We start from the raw sequence: 18,151 nt of genomic DNA, 5'->3' as shown, positions 1-18,151 counted from the left end.
AGGCTTAAAAGAATGAAGAAATTGTAAAGGAGTTTGCAAGGAAGCACATGTCTTGTTTTTTGAAGCCACTCAAGACATACAAATTTGCAGGCCAAGAAACACAAATCATTTCATATAGAGAAGGAAAAGACCAGAGATGTGTTTACCTTAAAAAGCAAGGAAAGTAATGTGTGACAGGTATGATGTTAAAATAGCATTGGGATTTAGTCCACAGTGACTTCATTTGTTCAGCCTTTAAAGGTGGATTTAAGTGGATTAACATTCTGCTGGTAGTCCTTTCTCTAGTGCCGGGAAATTCAGGTGTCAGGGGGTCATTGTTGTCTGACTTCCATTTGGGGAGAAGAGAGACAAAAAATTCTTTGTGAATTAAAACAACAAAGAACTCTTGGTGACCCAGTAACTGTAAGTGAAAATAAGATGGTTTCTGACCTGGAAATATGTGACAGAAGTTTAGAAGTTAAGAAATGACCAGAAAAATATCTACAAATGGCAAAACAATTGAATAACATACTGGCTTTGTCCTATCACTGAATGGAATCTTTTTCTCACTGCTATGCCTTACTCTTTCATCCCTGTAAATCTCTGAATTAGGCGGTTTTGGGATTATTTATCTCTGAGTTGTCACTCCTGCTCCATCATTTCATTTTGTGCTTACTAGGAAGAGGCTGTTGGTTGTTTCATTAATTAAATAGGAATACATCACTCATGAAAATAGCATCCAAAGACTTCACACGATGTCCTAAAAATTCAAATGTGAGCCAAATATTGAATGTATAGTTTTTTTATATGTTCTCATATATGCTAATGCAAATATGTGTACAAACAGAATAATCATTAGTTCTTGTACTATACTGTTTTTAAGCATCATATGGTCAATAACAGTTTTTAGGGCAATATTTAGCTGAGTGATAAGTTTATTTTCATAGCTCAGTTGGTAAAGAATCCATCTACAATGCAGGAGACTCTGGTTTGATTCCTGGGTTGGGAAGATCCCCTGGAGAAGGGATAGGCTACCCACTCCAGTATTCTTGGGCTTCCCTTGTGGTTCAGCTGGTAAAGAATCTGCCTGTAATGCAGGAGACCTGGGTTTGATCCCTTGGTTGGGAAGATCCCATGGAGAAGGGAAAGGCTACCCACTCTGGTATTCTGGCCTAGAGAATTCCATGGACTGTATAGTCCATGGGGTCGCAAAGAGTTGGACACAACTGAGCGACTTTCACTTTCACAATGATCCATTTATATGATAGAGAAGATATGTATGTATGTGTATGTATGTATGTGTGTTATATGTGTGTGTATGTATGATAGTAACAGAGTCTTTAGTTCAGAAATCCTGTCCAGAAATTCATGAAAATATTGTTCTGTAGCAAACTAAGAATATACACAGTAACATATATATATATATATATATACACACACACTATATTTTTACATATTTATCTCTGTATATGCTATATTGGTAATAGAGAATAAATCACATGCCAACCACCATTCCCTCATCCTACCAAATTCTGTAAATTTGGAATTTCAGGAATTGTGTTTTCCAAATAGATGGTATAACTGAAATGAACCATTCTTTGTTAATTTGGCCACTGTGAATTTTAGAATAAAATTCCAAGGTATTGGGAGCCTCTGTGTTATTCAAAATTTTTAGGTCTGAGCTCCATTAGAAATCTTAAATCCAAAGCTCTTGTTAGTTTGCTATTTGGTGCATCTCTTAATGTCACAAACAATAAAGTGCACCATCGGGTTAATTTTGTGAGTGCAGATCGCACCCCGCACGCCCCGCCCCCCCCCCCACGTCCCACACCTGCCCTTCTCCTGAGCATGTGTATTTCCCTACAGGAACTGGAAAGAAGAGAAGCACAGCTAATTTTCTAGTGGTGATCCGCTCTAGAGACCCCTTGGGGTTTTATTATTATTTTTACTCTCCTGGGATCCCCACCACTCCTTTTCCCACTTAGTGAACTACCATTCATGGCCAGAAAAATGATGGTGGGGGTTTCATGCAGCACCGACGCTGACCTTTGATCAGGGGTGGCTGCCATTGGTGAAGGATGGTTTGAACGGGGCTTCCTCAGAGCTGCGCTCTGGCCGCGCAGTAGGCCAGGGCCCCCTCCAGAATGAACCGTTTCTGCAACAGTATGACTTGCAGACTCTGGCCATCCAGGAAGGAAGCAGGATTATGATACAGTCTTACCCTTTCTTTTTTCCTTTTTCTGTTTTAATTCAAAACTGTTTTGTTTTGGGAATTCCCTGATGGTTCAATGGTTAGGATTCTGTTCTTTCACTGCCAGGAGCTGGGGTTCAGTCCCTGATCAGGGAACTAAGAGCCCACAAGCCGTGTACTGCAGCCAAAATAAATAAATAAAAGGTTTTGTTTTGTTTTAAATTTTATTGAAGTATAGTTAATTTCTGCTGTACACTAAAGTCTTTTTCATGTTCTTTTCCATTACGGTTTATCAAGGATATTGAATAGTTCCCTGTGCTATACTGTAGGACTGTGTTGTTTATCCATCCTATGTATAATCGTCAGCATCTGCTAATCCCACACTGCCAATCCATCTCTCCCCCACCTTTCCCCCTTGACAACCACAGGTGTGTTCTCTATGTCTGTGAGTCTCTTCCTGTTTCATAGATATGTTTATTTCTGTCGTATTTTAGATTCCACATATAAGTGGTGCCTTATGGTATTGGTCTTTATGATGTACTTCGCTTAGCATTATAATCTCTCTAGGTCCATCCAGGTTACTGCAAATAGAGATATTTCATTCTTTTTTATGGTTGAGGAATATTCCATCGTGTATGTACACATCACATCTTCTTTATCCATCATCTGTTGATGGACACTTAGGCTGTTTCCATATCTTAACTATAGTGAATAGTGCTGCTATGAACATTAGGATGCACGTGGCTTCTCAAGTTTAGAGTTTTTATTCTTTATTTCCGATCGTTTGCATATCTCCCAGTGAGAGGTTTGCATCTAAAAACCGTCTCCAGAGCCTGGAGCTCATTGTTTTAGTTAACTGGCGAGATGCTGAGCGAGGCAACTGCCTCTTGACCATGGCATTTCTGGGTCAGCTTCTGTCTCTGCAACGGCAGGAAGTTTCCTAACACAGAGTCTACATTGGGGCAGAATGTCGTGGGAACAGAGATCTCTGAGGATCTACTCTCTAAAGAGACCGCTGGGTACTTCTCACGTGGCTGTGTTTGTATTGACACAGGATTGCTTTCACCTTTCAGTTCCTGTCTCCCCAGACATCGCTCTTGTCTTGTTCTTCTAGCTTTGGGCCATTTTTACAGTTAACTTATTGCCTTTTTTTTTTTTTTTCATTTTATTCTGTTTTCACTGTCAAGAGTCCATTTCTATCAACTGAACAAAAATAAGATGATGCCACCCAAAATGCTAGCTGGTATGTCCTAAAAATTCAAATGTCTGATAGATTTTAAAATACAATATTTTGCCTGTGTGCTTGTGGCTTTGCACATTCATGCACCCGTGTGAATGTGCAAAGCAACCGTTCGCAGTTTTTCCAAACAAGCAACTTTCAGCAAATAAACTGTTAATTTGAATGAGATGCTGGTGTTAATAGCTATTCTTCTTAAGCTGAATCATGTTTTATAATTAGGAGCTGTTATATAATTAGAGCTAGACACTAACAGGGTGAAACCAGTTTTACTGTGCTGGATTTGACTTCATTTTGGTGGCAGGAATCACTTTTTCGTCCATTAACTCTAAGGGGTTATGAGGAGTCAAAGCATGTCATTTGATTAGACACTTAGGGATGCAAACCCAGAGCAACTCCTCACCTTAGGGTGAGTTCTTATTTCCTAGTGATATAATTCTCTAGTTGCCACATCATAAAAAAAAAAAAAAAGTTCTCTTATACTCAAGGTCACCATCTCTTTCACAGGTAACCCTATAGCCCTCTCCTGGGGAGGTAGCCACTGCCCAATAGAGAGCTGGCTCACCCCAGGGCCCCACAGAATAGATACTGTGTTAAAGAATGTTAAATTCTTAAAATCAGAAATAACCTGGGAGATTATTTAGTTTAAAACTCTATTTTATACATGAAAAGCCCTGAAGATGAAAGACTTTAAGTAACTGGATTAGGATCATATAGCTGAGTCCATGATCTGGTCAGTCATTCAAGGTCTCTGAATCCATCAGAGTTCTTCTTGACACGTTGCTCTTGTTATTAATGTCAGTTCTATTTTCCATCATAGTAGAAAAAAGAGGTAGCTGGTTTTGTCCTTTGAAGGCTAGAGACTTTAGGATATAAGATTGAGGATATTATAGAAAACATTTATGTGGATTTACATAAGGTATTTAAAAACCTCATCCCCATAAACAAAATGAAAACTTGTAGTCAGGGTGGGGGAAAACTCAAACTCAGTAGGCATCTGTCCATCCACCCAAGCCTGAAAGGTCTTGATTTATGGGTTAATTTCAGCTCGGAAGTAGTTTAGCTATTCATTCAAGAAAGCTATCTTGTGCCAGGCACTGTGTTTCCGGGTGGGCGTGTTATTTTTTCTAAGTGTATGAGTTAACCACAACACAGTGGGGTAAATAAGATTATAGAGCCCAAGGTTGGGTGCCAGGGGAATAACTAAGATAAGTTGTTCATCTTTCCTCCTTGGAGAAGTGGTTGTAGTTGAACTAAGTCCTTGAGGATGTGGTGAGTTTGCTAGACATGGAGAGGTGGCTGCTTCAGGTGACCTAGAAGGAAGGGGATGGGATGAGTTGAGATAGTCAGGTGGTGACCAACCACGGGACAACTTATGACAAAGAATTTGGCCTTCTCCTGGTGGACAGTACAATGGGAAGTGCCCAAAGGATTTGAAAGCAAGGATGCTTGGTTATGTACTTTAGAAAGAATACTCTGGAGGAGTGTGGGGGATTTGGCTGAAGGAGAATTGATTCCGGTGAGGGAGGCCACGAAAGAGGTTGGCTGCAATTACCTACACATGAGGTGATACAGTCTTGGTTCCACATTGGCCTTGCTTCTTAACTTGGTCCTGTTTGGCATTTCATTAGGTGATCTGGGAGATACCAGTTTCTGGAGGAGGGATTGTAAATAAATTTGATGGTAGGAAAAAAAAGAAAAAAGGAAGAGGGGGAGGGATTGAGAGAGAAGAGATTAGAGGGGATGGGGGAGAGAGAGAAGGAAGGAAGAGACTACGGGAGCATGGAGGCGAGAGAGTGCCTGTACCTGGAATAATGGTAGGAAACTAACAAGATGAAATTTAAGAAAGTAAGTCCTGTATTTAGAAGGGGGAAAAAAGATCAGTGTATAAATTCAGGATTGGAGAAACTTGATTTAATAGCAGTTCATGTGAAGCAGACCTAGGAGTTTTAGTTGACAATAAGTTCTTTATGTGACTGCCAAGATGGCTAGTCCAATCTTAGAGGACATTAATGAATGTGAATTGTCAGTAACACAGCAGTAGTCTGCCTGTGTTCTCCAGTGGTCAGGTCACATCTGGGGGTCTCATTCTCACTGAGCTCTTGATGAATGAGAATACTTTCAGAGAGTCCACCTTCACATCTGCCCTTTCCAAGTCTGTGTAACTTTCTCCCTGTCTTAATAGAAACCAGAGTCATTTTTGGAGTCTCTCACACATTCTGTGCTGCTGGACTCCCAAACCAGTCTGTTCTTCTCTTTATCAGATTGTCCTTTTCCCAGTATGGTTATAAAGCTGAGACTTGACTTGCCACAGGGAGCCCTAAGTTTATCTGTTTGACTTCTTGATGATGTTTCTGCCAAAAGGGGGAAAGGGGAGAAAGACCTCATGTACCAAATGAAGTGTCTCACAAATGCAGCTCCCCCTGTGCTTCATGTCTCAGGAAGAGGGACATCTAGATGCCCAGTATCCTACAACAAAGCTGACACACCCAGATAAGGATGTTAGCAGTTTTGTCAGGATTTCCCCAAATATGGCACCATGAATCTGATATTAAGCCAATCCATAAGATTGGTAAGGATGATCTCAGTGATAGCATTACTTTTGTAGCAGTCTTGCAGGAAGAATAGATACTGTATCTCAATCATTTTCCCAACTCCTTCCCCTCATCTAACACATATCAAGGGCCTCCATCAGTTATTTCTAAGTGAATGTTCTGCTGTTTTCCACGTCTTCATGACGTCTCAAGAAACGGAGGCAGTGCTGCTTGAAATAGCCAGTCTGCAAACTCTGTATCAGGCCTCAATGTATAAGGGATTTGCAGGGAATGTAGGCCATGGGTCTTTTCCTTCCTCAAGAAAGTTGTGATGGGAAGAAGGGATCACTGACCTACACAGCAGGCTCAGAGACCATCATTTATCTTCTGGTCCAAGCCTTTTCTCTCACTATGGACCAGTGACCCCAATCAGCAGAGTATGCTTGGAGCAGCCCTTGTTTATTCTTCAGGGTTCTTTCCACTTTGTCTGGGCTTGGAATCCTTGTACATGGTCTTGAATCCATGTGCTTGTAAATACCATTCAGCTGTGAGTGGGGATTGTGAAACATGAACCGAAAAGTTGCTGGCTGCTCTGGGGGCCTTTCGAACTCAGCCTCCAACCCCAAAAGGCTGATTCTAGGCTGGCCCCAGGGCAGCCAGGGCAGTCGAGTTCCTACCTTACTTTGTTTGGTTACTTCGTTAGAAGTCAAGTAGGAGACATGGAAACCCATATCCATCTGGAAAGGGGAAGCTTGATCCCCTTGGAAGACACCTCCAGTCCCTTCCTCAGACTCAGCCATCCCCTCTGACACACGGTCCATCTGCACATACCTTTTGCTCTTTTTCAGCCAACCTTGCAGCATTTAGGCCTTCAGCGCTGAGATTAGCCCTGAGGGAAACTGGGGTGAAGTGGTTATCTCACATGTTTATCTTGCTCCTGCCCCAAAAAGACTGTTTCTACGTTTTGATTACTCAGGAAGTCTTTACTCCATGATCCAACAGTGAGACTTTTTTAAAAATTTTATTGAAGAGTTGATTTATAATGTGTTAATTTCTGCTGTGAAACAGTGTTTCAGTTATACACACACACACATATATACACACACACACACATATATATACACTTTTCTTCATGTTCTTTTTCATTATGGTTTATCTCAGGATATTGAATATAGTTCCCTGTGCTTTATAGTAGGACCTTGTTGTGTATCTACTCTCTCTATATAGTAGGCATTAGTCACTCAGTCATGCCCAGCTCTTTGTGACCCCATGGACTGTAGCCCACCAGGCTCCTCTGTCCCTGAGATTGTCCAGGCAAGGATACTGGATTGGGTTGCCATTTCCTTCTACAGGGGATCTTCCCAACCCAGGGATCGAACCCGGGTCTCCTGCACTGAAGGCAGATTCTTTACCAACTGAGCTACAAGGGAAGCCCTCTCTATATAAAATAGTTCGCTTTTGCTGATGCCAAACTCCCAGTCCTTCCCTCCCCTACCTCATTGTTGGCAACCACAAGTCTCTTCTCTCTCCCAGCAGTGATATATGTTTAAGTTGTGATATAATTTATATCAAGATGCACATAGTATTTTAAGGATGCAGGCCAGTGAGTTTGGGGAAATGTATAACCATTCCCCCTGTCAAGAGAGAAAAGGTTTCCATCACTGCTGTATCTCTGGCCACCAGTGTTGATTCTTGACTTTGCAAGGGCCTCACTTAGCTCTCATAGGCTGGTAGTATCATCTATTGAACTCATTATGTTCTTATGAAAGTATCCTTGCCACTGTTAATTTTTTAACCAAGTCTTAACTATTAAAAGTAGTTAAGCATAATGTTAAGGGACATAAAACAACATTATCTATGCAAGATTTAAAAAATACAAAAGAACCCAGGGTTTCATTGCTATTATCCAGATGTGATCTCTCTATTTTTTTCATATTTTAAAATGCTCAGCTACTGTTATTTCATCTTAAAAAAACAGTACCTGCTGGGCTCCAGAAATACATTTTGTACTTTCATGAAATGAAAGTGCCTCTCTTGGGCACCCTGCAGGCTTCCATGGTGGGAAACCTGGTCCCTACCTTCCATTATGTTCCACACTTTCGGGTGCCCATGAATTTCCCAGATCAGTGCTGCACACTTTTTTTTCCCGGTTGTGTCAGGTCTTAGTTGTGGCACTTGGAATCTTCACTGCCTCATTCAGAATCTTTCTTTGCAGCGCAGGGACTCTCTAGTTGTGTCGCGAGAGCCCCAGAGCACACAGGCTCAGCGGTTAGAGCACGTGGGCTTAGTTGCTCCATGGCATATGGGATCTTAGTTCCCGTGCATTGCAAGGCTGATTCTTAACCACTGGACCACCAGGAAAGTCCTAATGCTGTACTTCAATTCATCATTTTAGGACCCAAGTCATGCTTCTAATCAAACAGAAGAGATTGGCACAGAGAGGGAGAACAGATTTGTGGTTGCCAAGGGGGAGGAGGAAGGGAAGAGAAGAACCAGGAGTTTGGGGTTAACAGATACAAACTACTATATGTAGAGAATGAGTAAACAGCCAAGTCCTACGGTACAGCACGGGGAACTATATTCAATGCCCCATGATAAACTGTAATGGAAAAGAATATATATGTGTATAACTGAGTCACTTTGCTATACAGAAATTAATCCAACATGATAAATCATCTGTACTTCAAGAAAAAAATAAAAAACTTAAAAAAGGAAGAGATTGAGGTTGCTATTTGATATGAAATGGTTAGGAAAGTGTCTCTAATAATAGTTGAACAGAGTCCTATGTAATGAAAGGCCGCCAGCCCATGTAGCTGTGGGGGTGGGCGAGTCCAGGGAGAAAGAGGTTAGGGAATATCTATCATTTCGTATAGATACAAAATCAAAGATATAGAAAAACAATTTTTTTGCTTGTAATGAGAACTCATATATATCATACAGCACTGTTAATTGTATTTGCCATGTCATACATTACATCCCTAGAACCTGTTTACTTATAACTGGCCTGATAATTTTTTAGGGTTATATTGACCGAATTTTATTCTGATTAATGAAGATTATATTCAGAAAGTTGCATGGCATATGTTACAGGTTGCAATGCATTCTATTGTACAAAAAGCATCTGGGCCTTAAAATAACTGTGAGGTAGACATATGAGTTATTAACTGATGATTTTCAAAAGCGGGTATCCATTGCGCTCTCTCTATCCCAAGCTATATTGATTGCCTCCTTTCTAAACGGCAGACAATGTGCAGAACTATTCCTATGTTTAAATAAATGCCGAGAGATTAGATCCTTTATCATTGGAAATAAAAATGTCTTTCCATAATCTGAGTTTTTTATTTACCGTGGGCTCAATGGCTATAATACTAGAGACAGACAGGTGGGTCATAGATTTGGGTATAGACAGACTGGAGAACAGGGATCCATGCCTAAGTGTGACAGATTGCAGTGGTTACAACAAAATGCACGGTAGTGGGGGCCAACAGGTTCTTGCCTGGGAGTTTGAAACAAAACCCAAATTAAAACGATTTTTAGAAACTAAGAGAATTTTGTTTTAATTATTATTCTGTTCTTTGGGAAGTGTTTTTGATCTGTGTTTCCAGTCTGGTATTGAAGGACTCTTACAGGTAGGCTGGTAAACATTGTAACTAACATGTAGAGTCCCCATGCTTCTTTTTCTGTTTTGTAACAGCATGCAGGTCAATGATTTGGGTAGTCCTCCTGTGTCTTGCTTTATATACTGGTGGCAAGATTTTCCTTGCCACTGATTTTTTGGTGAGATATCTTCAACCTGGCATTACAACTTTGTCATATTCGACCTTGCATTATATTTGATCGCGTGTTGAAGAAAGAGTGTGTCAATCCTATGTTATCTTGCCCAACACAATGTTAGTTTTTGATGGCTGGCGTGACGCCTAATTTACCTTGGCTATTTCTCAGGCCCCAGCTCAGTGTTGTGTACATAGTCAGAACTCAATAAACATTTATTAAATGGACTTGTATTAGTATTTGGTAACTGTTGGTTGCATTATTCAGTGATAAATATAAAAGAAAAATGTAGACTAGCAATTAAAGATATCTTATGGAATTTCTTCTTTTTATTCATAGCCCTTATTTCATATGTATTGTTTTGCGTGGACACTATTTTTATATTTGGCTATTTACCGGTGTACCTTTACAGAACTTACAGATGATAATTTGTATTTTTAATTCAACCTCCTACCAGAGAATTGTCTGGTATTTATAGGCAGAATATGACTGTTGCAGACTCCTGATATTTCCAAATGATCCCACAAAACACTTTATTTGGTGGCTTCAGATGTATTTGTTCTATCTTGATATCTGTAATAAATGAACGTCTTGGACATTCCGTGCACCAAACAGAAACCCCATGGCAAAACATGCTTAGACATTTTCAAAGCCAGCATTATTCCTTACTTAGGAAAAGTCAGCCTTGAGGGTTTTAAATGATGATAATGACGTCTGTGTATGTGTTGACATTTTTATAGGCTTTACCTGAATTTTTGTTTTTTTGTACAAAATAGTACCGGGAAACCCAAACATGAGTGGTTTCTCCAGAAAGATTCCGAAGGGGACACACCTTCACTTATCAACTGGCCGTCCAGGTATCTCCCAAGCTGTCGGCTTGTGTTTAATGAGTGTGTCCCTGTCTCGCACGTCACTGAAACTAACTCGCCTCTGCCCTCTTTTTGGTGGCAGGGCTTTTGAAAATAACATGTTCAAAAGGGGGCTGCTGGAAGTTGCTTTCTAACCATTCCTTTTTCTCCTACTGCCCTAATGGCTGCTCATACTCTTCCCTTTTGCTTCTCTTTTGAAAAATCTTTCGACTCCACCTCTGGCTCTTCTCCTTTCTCACCACTCACATGCTGCCAGGAGGGAGCGGTAGTGAGCACATAACCAGCATCTCTGGGCTGCTCCCTTGAGCCAGGCTAACCACCCAGGGTCCCATCTTATCATCAGCTCCCCTGTCCTGGCCTTCCAGCCTCCTCCTTTCCATGTCGCCTGTCTCTCAACCAGTTGTTAATTTCCACAGCTATGTATAGGGCATCTGGATTTCAAAGCAGACAAAACCCCCTCTTGCTTCATTTTTAAGGTTGGGGGCAGGGAGAGACAGAAGGAGTAAGAATGAGTAAGTCATTGGCAGGACAAAGCACCCATATATCGAGTTTCTAACAGTCACTTTGTTCTTGGCTGAGGACAACATTCAGATTGTCTCCGATGGCAAGGACACATTCCGCAGGAGAACTTGAACAAATTAACAAAGCTTATAAATATGAAAACCTCCAGCACTCGCTAGTCTCTGGGAGGAATAACAACTCAGAGTGCTTTTCTCTTCCCCCTGAATGATTCACAGTGACTGCCTTTCATGTGTGTCTTTGATTCTTCTTTAATGAAATATACATATCCTGCATCTTATGTTGGAAGATACGTAGGTGTTTATATCAAATTTAGTAGGATGCCTTTGTCATCTAAGGAAAAATTCCCTTCTAGAAAGTGAATATCACAAGCAGTTATTTTTGCTGACTAATCTTAAGCAAATAAAGGTTTTACATTCCCCGAGAAATCACTTCTCCTACTTCAAAAGCATCCTTTAGTTTTTAAAGATTATCCCCAGTCCACAGTCCGTTCATAAGCAGTTTGAATGGTTTGTCCTTCCTCACTATGTGGTATTAAAAAAAAAAAAAGTAAAAACAACTAGTTTGCACTATTGAATGTTAACCCTTTGCCAAGCACTAAACTGCATACTTTGCGAGCATCACATTACATCTTGTTACATTATTTCCGTTTGAAAGATGAAGCGGCTGAGGCAGGTGGGTTATCTGAGACCACACAGCTCAAACTGGCTGACTGAGGCTTTGAAAAGAGGTCTCCTGGGCCCCTCAGCCAGAGGTCTTGGCTACTTTGCTTCCACAGTAATAAGAAAAGGTTGGTAGCTTTTCTAGTGGATTTCAGTTTTGCTCTCGGCTATTCAAATAGCTCTAGAAACAACCAGAGGCCCTCTCTTTTTGGACTAGTTTTTAACTGGTGGCCTAATAACCATTCCAGTGGGGAGAACATGTTCAGTGCATTCTTTCAACAAAAATCTTTTTTTTTTGCCGACATCCCTCTTAGCGCTGGAGTTGCTGGAAGTGATGGTGTCTTACCTGGCCATGTGTCTTCTGAATGAATGAATGTTGTCTGCATGGCATGGAAAAATTTGTGACTCTTAAATGCTTGAAAAGGGGTAATTGTTTGCTGTATCTTGAGCTCAATAAAAAATAACCGTCGTCATGAATGCTATGACATTTATAGGAGACAATGCAATTACATTTGGTCTTTAGGCTTATATATGCCTGGAAACCACCCCCACCCCAGTCCATATACTGGGCCTGTCCATGTGGAAAGCTTACCCACTAGTAGCCCAGCCTCAGTGCGCCCTCGTGCATACCAGTGGTGCATAGTAATGAATTTTCCTGGGCTTCTGAGTGTTCGTTTAGTCGGAAGGCATCCATTCTCTCCCAGGATAGCATCTGGCCCCTCCTAGCTTTTCAGAAGGAAGAGTTGAGTTTGTAAACTCAATACAAACTCTTTCCTCTGGCAAGGCGAGTGGGACCCCAAGATGCTTATCCAGTCCCCAGACATCTCTGGTCTGCACACACATGCTCTGTTCCCCCAGAGCCATTACCACACTTGGCAACTTAAATCCTTTTTCTTTCTTAAAGAGTTAAAGTTAGAGAAAAATTGGTGCGAGAGGAGAGCGCTCGCAGCAGCCCTGAACTTGCCTCCGAGTCCTTAACTCAGAGGAGACACCAGACGGCACCAGGCCATTACCTGGCCTTTCAGTCAGAGAACTCGGCCTTCGATAGGGTCTCGGGAAAGGTGGCCAGCTCCGTGAGACAGCCCATCCGTGGCTACGTCCAGCCAGCAGAGCCCGTCCACACCATCACGCTGGTGACCTCAGACACCCCAGAAAGCATCTCCGAGGGCAGCTGGGTGGGCCCAGCCCCCCAGACTGTCACAAAGCCTCCCCCCTCAAAGGTTCTAGAAGGTGAAAGAAGAGACACCCCGGTTCTCCATATTTGCGAATCCAAAGCAGAAGATGTGCTCTTCTCTGATGCTCTGGAGAAAAGCAGGAAGACCCTTGAAGTTTTGGAGGATCGTGGGTCTGGGAGAAGCCAGGAAGCACCCCCCGGAACCGAGGACTTGAGTCAGCCCGCTGTTGGCATAGTTACCACGGAACCTCAGAAGGAATCAGAAAGCCTGGCCCGCCCGCCTACGGCTCAGCAGCAGCCCACCGAGAGGATGGGCAGGAGTGAGATGGTCATGTATGTTCAGAGGGAGGCTGTGTCCCAAGGTCACAGGAACGAGGTGCCCACGAGGAAACACAGGGTCCTCACCCGCTCCCTGTCCGACTACACGGGCCCTCCGCAGCTCCAGGCTCTGAAGGCCAAGGCCCCGGCTCCCAAGCGAGATGCCGAGTCGCAGACGTCCAAGGCCGAGTTGGAACTGGGCCTGCTGGACACGAAGGTCTCGGTCGCCCAGCTCCGCAATGCGTTCCTGGAGTCAGCCAGGGCCAGCAGGAAACCCGAGCTGTAGGTGATGTCCACGTGTCCCCCCAGTGTGTCACTTGCACGTCCTTGGCAGAGTTATTCACCTTCCGACTTGTGTGGCATCCTGCCTTGAGTCTTACCAGCTTAGCTCACCAGTGTGTGTAGGGCAGACCATCCAGGACATGGCCCCACGACTACCATTCTGCTTGCGCCTACTAACAGGGCTGGGGCGGAGGGTGGGAGGTGCCTCTGGAGTATCGGGTCTCTGGAATGTTCCACCTCCCAACATGCATGGGAGAGGCATGTGGTGGGATTTTCACTGTCCATGCCTTGACTCACCAGGGTACATAAACCTTTGCTTTCTTCCCTCTCTCTGTCTCCCTTCTGTGTACCTCCTCCCCACCAACTCTAAAAGCCATTCTCGGGTTGAGGGGTCAAGCGAAGGCCCTGGTGTGGAGCGGGAGAGAGGGTCCCGGAAACCGAGGCGCTATTTTTCTCCTGGTGAAAATAGAAAGACTTCCGAGAGATTTAGAACTCAACCCATAACCTCGGCAGAACGAAAGGAATCGGATAGGTAGGCATGTGTCTGTCAAGTTGCCTGGTCTAGAAACTTATAAGAAATCCTATAGAAATTTCTACCCCAGGGATGGTTCTGATGCTGTTTCAATGGGATGTAATGACTCCATAATGCTTCCATCCAAGCTATAAGTGATGTTTGTTTGGCTGGTCTAAATGTGTCTTTAAAGAATGTTGACCATGATGCCAGTATCAGCATACCATTTTAAATTTCATTCAGATGGTAAGAAATGAGAAACATTAAACATTTAATGTTTTTAAATTTTTATGCCCTTAAGTTAGAATCCAGATTGTCCGTTAGATTATATGGTGAAAATAAGGGGATTCATATTCAGTTTATCAGTGTCTATCTGCATGTTGTATGTGAGTGAGTTTTTATCATATGCTAACACAGAGAAATGAAAGCGTTTGTCTGAAAGGTGATTGTCAGTTGTGTTTAACAAGTCCTCCTTGGTCCTGGTTTGTCTCCACAAGGTGAAACACCTGGCCGGGCTGTGTGCACACATACCCCACAGTGTCTGTAATAGTTGCCCACGCGTAGTCACAACTAGAGTTGCTACCAGGAGGGTGTTCTTTAAGAGGCTTTAATTGAATTTTTATTTTCACTTTTAATATGATCCTTGGATCTTCCACTCCAACCAGCTAATTGTTTGTTATTGTTTTTTCACTCATGTCTTTCCTAGGTCAACTTCAAATTCAGAAATGCCAGCTGCCGAGGGCAAGTATCTGTCTTTTTCTTCTTAATCATCTCACCCCAGATTAGATTTAGATAAGATTTTTGCTTTTGAAAAGAATGAGATTATGGAACAATTACTTTCTTTCCAGCAGATTTTCTTCCTGTGACTATAATAAAGCCTGTTGAGGTTTTCACAAGAACCTTCTTTAGTATTGAGAGAGTGAGAGCTGTGATATTAGCCATTTATTAAAACCATAGATTTGAATCAAAGAAGTAGGTTTTTCATGTTACTTTCTTGTTACTATTTAATAATAAAGAAGAGAAATTCCTTCCTTAAAATCTCTTATTAATTCCATAATATCTATTCTTAAGTCAAATATGACAGTAGAAAATTATTGCCTGGACAAGAATTTTGTTTGGTGAATTGCAATGGGAATTAGTACCTTTTCACTGAGCAGAAGAATAGCCTTCCTCACCCAGAAGAAAATATTGCCTCTTGTTATTTTGGGGCTTCCCTGGTGGCTTAAAGGGTAAAGAATCTGCCTGCAATGCGGGAGACCTGGGCTTGATCCCTGGATTGGGACGATCCCCTTTAGCATACTGATTCTTTTATTCAGAAGATTTCAAAGTCCGCCTTGGAAAACTTTTAAGAGACTTTCCCTACATTTTCTAATGATGTTCAGTCTTTATTTGTGACTCTTCACAGATGAAGAAAAGGTCGATGAGCGAGCAAGGCTAAGCGTCGCTGCTAAGAGGCTGCTCTTCAGGGTAAGATGTGCTGAAAGGTCATCAGAGTAAGCCATCGCCTCCTGCAGGCGGCCCCTCCTGCAGATGGCCAGCCTGCAGCCCGCTCTGGGTTCTGGTCTGATCTCTCCTCTCATGTGGCCGGTGTGTGTGCTGCTGATGGCGATGCTACCTCCTGGGGCGGCGGAGGGGGCCCCTCCTGTAGACCCTGCAGGGTCTACAGAGTAGCCACATTCTGCCGCCCCAGCTTCCTTTCCTCCAGTTGTTCAGGCATCTACACTGTTTCCCACCTTAGGAGATGGAGAAGTCGTTTGATGAGAAGAGTGTCCCAAAGCGCCGTTCCCGCAACGCGGCTGTGGAGCAGAGGCTGCGGCGCCTACAGGACCGGTCCCACACGCAGCCCGTCACCACCGAGGAGGTGGTCATTGCAGCCACGTAAGTCCCTCTAGGGCCTCTGGGCCTTGGCTGGAAGGCCTTCTTTGTAAAGAGAAGTTTAAAGACTTTTAAAACGAGGCGATCAGAAGACGGTTCAGTTAGAAGCCACCAAAAAGTAGGTGTTTGGGTGTCTGGTGTCCCTGAACTTTGTAAAGGGGTGTGTTAACCTATTGTATCTCCTAGAAGAACATGAAGGGAAGTTTTCTTTTTATTTTTTTGCCTGATTTCTTTTTTAATCCCTTTACAATGGAAAATTTAAAATATAAGAGTAGACGGGTTAATGTTCTGAGCCCCCATGCCCTCATCACCCAATCCCAAGAGCCAAAAACCCCAAGCCCATCTCATCTCGCTCCCCCTGTTTGCTGCTGTAGTTATTTTCAAGCAAACCCTATATGTCGTTTCCTCCATAAATATTTTAGTCTGTATCTCAAAACAGACTAAAGATACAAAAGGATTCTTTTGGCTTTTAAATTATCATGATTTTTTTTTTTTAATTCCGTGGAAGTCTCCAAACGGTGGGAAGTAAGTTTTGAGCTGTGTGTTCTCATGTGTTCAGTATGAATTTCCCAAAGTAATTCATCCAGGAATCACTGCTTCCATTAAACTAAAACTTTTATTAATTTTTTTAAAAAATAGTTTCTCCTGCTGGACATACATGTGCACACACCCTTCCTGAAAAAAATGAAGTTCATATCATTTAGAGCATCAGCAGCCCACATGTGAAGCTGCTGTTAACTCAGCCACCTGAACTTCCTGTTTGTGGAAAAGTACATCTTATATTCACTGGGAACTCTTGGCAAATCAAAAAATAATAATAATATTTGGTTATTATAAAATAAACAGCTAACCCTAGGAGCAAAACAGTAAATATAAGCAAAAATTATCCACTTGTCAGACTTCCTGAATATACTTTGATGTGCTTATAGATGATATGAGGACCATGATTTTTCTAAAAAAGAGCTTAGGACAACTTAGTAAAACAGAGACATAATCTACTGCTTTGCTGGTGGTTAATATATTAGCTTCTTTTTAATTTTTCTTTTAAACTGGGACACTTATTCTAAATATTCTAAATCCTTTCCAAGCTTGAAAAATCTATTCCTGTTCCACTGACTTCGGGTCGTCTCTGTCTCTTATTTCCTCAGTTTGTAATTGCTTTTCAACTTCTTTTGTGATTTTCCCAAATAAACAAGTGAACAATTTTGTTCCAGTATGTTTTGATGTAATGTTTCTGAATTGAAAACTACGCTCTCCTTAATGCTCTTTTCTTCTCTCTCCTTATGAATGTTCCACCTTTGGCAATTGCTTTTAAAGTGAACCTACCCCTGCTTCGTGCTCAGTGGCCACCCACCCTGTAATGACAAGACATCCTAGCCCCACTGTAGCTAAGAGTCCCGTGCAGCCTGCCAGGTACTGGACAGAAGTTGCTGCATGTCGCACTGAGAGCAGAGGTGCATCTTCCAATCTTGAATGTCTGTCGTTTGTCTGACAAACAAGTCAGCGCAAGGAGTTGTCCCAGCGAAGCGTGTGGCATCTTGCTGTCTCACACCAGGGGACTTCACGTAGGCCTGCGTATGCCGGCATTTCATCCACCTGCTTTCTCTCTGTCCTGGAACTCAACCCCAACTAACCCACTCATCCATTTGTTTTGTTTCTGTTTTACATAACCCTGGTCATCCCTAAAAAAATTTCATTTTTCATCTAAAATACTAGCACTTATTAAAGGCTAACAGAAAAATAGGACCTTAACCTGAATGTTGAAAGTCTTATCATGCTTAAATACTTCTAGACATGAATACATGCTTACAAACAACCTTACCTGTTTTCTAATGGATAAACAATGCCGTTATATTTGAAGATCCGGACAATAACAATTCATAGTGTCTGAACTTAGATGCTTTACTGTTATGTTTTAAGTTGTGGTGTTTTAAAGTGATGTCCTTAAGGCAGGTAAATATCCCTTCTATTTCACTGTTACAGGCCAAAACACAAAGGCGAAAGCAAGATTAAAACAAGTAAGGTGACAGTTCAGAAAGAAAGCTGGCATTGTCGAGATGCGGGCTCTCTTTGGGAAAGCAGGTTTCTAGCACACCTAGTTCTACCCTGTGCTCAGTTACGTGTGACTCTTTGCAACCCCATGGACTGTAGCCCACCAGGCTCCTCTCTCCATGGAATTTTCCAGGCAAGAATACTGGAGCGGGCTGCCATTTCCTTCTCCAGGGGATC

The 18,151-nt window shown here is 42.3% G+C and overlaps 1 protein-coding gene across 7 annotated transcripts in view; it reads left to right on the top strand.

The window, feature by feature from the left end:
• SVIL (supervillin) overlaps positions 1-18,151 on the top strand; it is a 185,971-nt gene that overhangs the window by 97,476 nt on the left and 70,344 nt on the right. For 5 of the 7 annotated variants that reach the window (XM_060397440.1, XM_060397443.1, XM_042230623.2 and 2 more), the window contains 7 exons: positions 10,489-10,569; positions 12,667-13,536; positions 13,910-14,068; positions 14,754-14,788; positions 15,453-15,514; positions 15,786-15,925; positions 17,240-17,335. In XM_060397440.1, coding sequence (XP_060253423.1) covers positions 10,489-10,569; positions 12,667-13,536; positions 13,910-14,068; positions 14,754-14,788; positions 15,453-15,514; positions 15,786-15,925; positions 17,240-17,335 — 1,443 coding nt within the window. The remainder of the gene's footprint in view (positions 1-10,488; positions 10,570-12,666; positions 13,537-13,909; positions 14,069-14,753; positions 14,789-15,452; positions 15,515-15,785; positions 15,926-17,239; positions 17,336-18,151) is intronic. The other 2 variants (XM_060397444.1, XM_042230629.2) reach the window with 1 other exon arrangement.

Source organism: Ovis aries, chromosome 13, assembly GCF_016772045.2.
Source record: "Ovis aries strain OAR_USU_Benz2616 breed Rambouillet chromosome 13, ARS-UI_Ramb_v3.0, whole genome shotgun sequence".
NCBI classification, from domain to species: domain Eukaryota; kingdom Metazoa; phylum Chordata; class Mammalia; order Artiodactyla; family Bovidae; genus Ovis; species Ovis aries.
The sequence above is the reverse complement of the archived record's forward strand: the minus strand, read 5'-3'. Positions and strand labels throughout refer to the sequence as shown.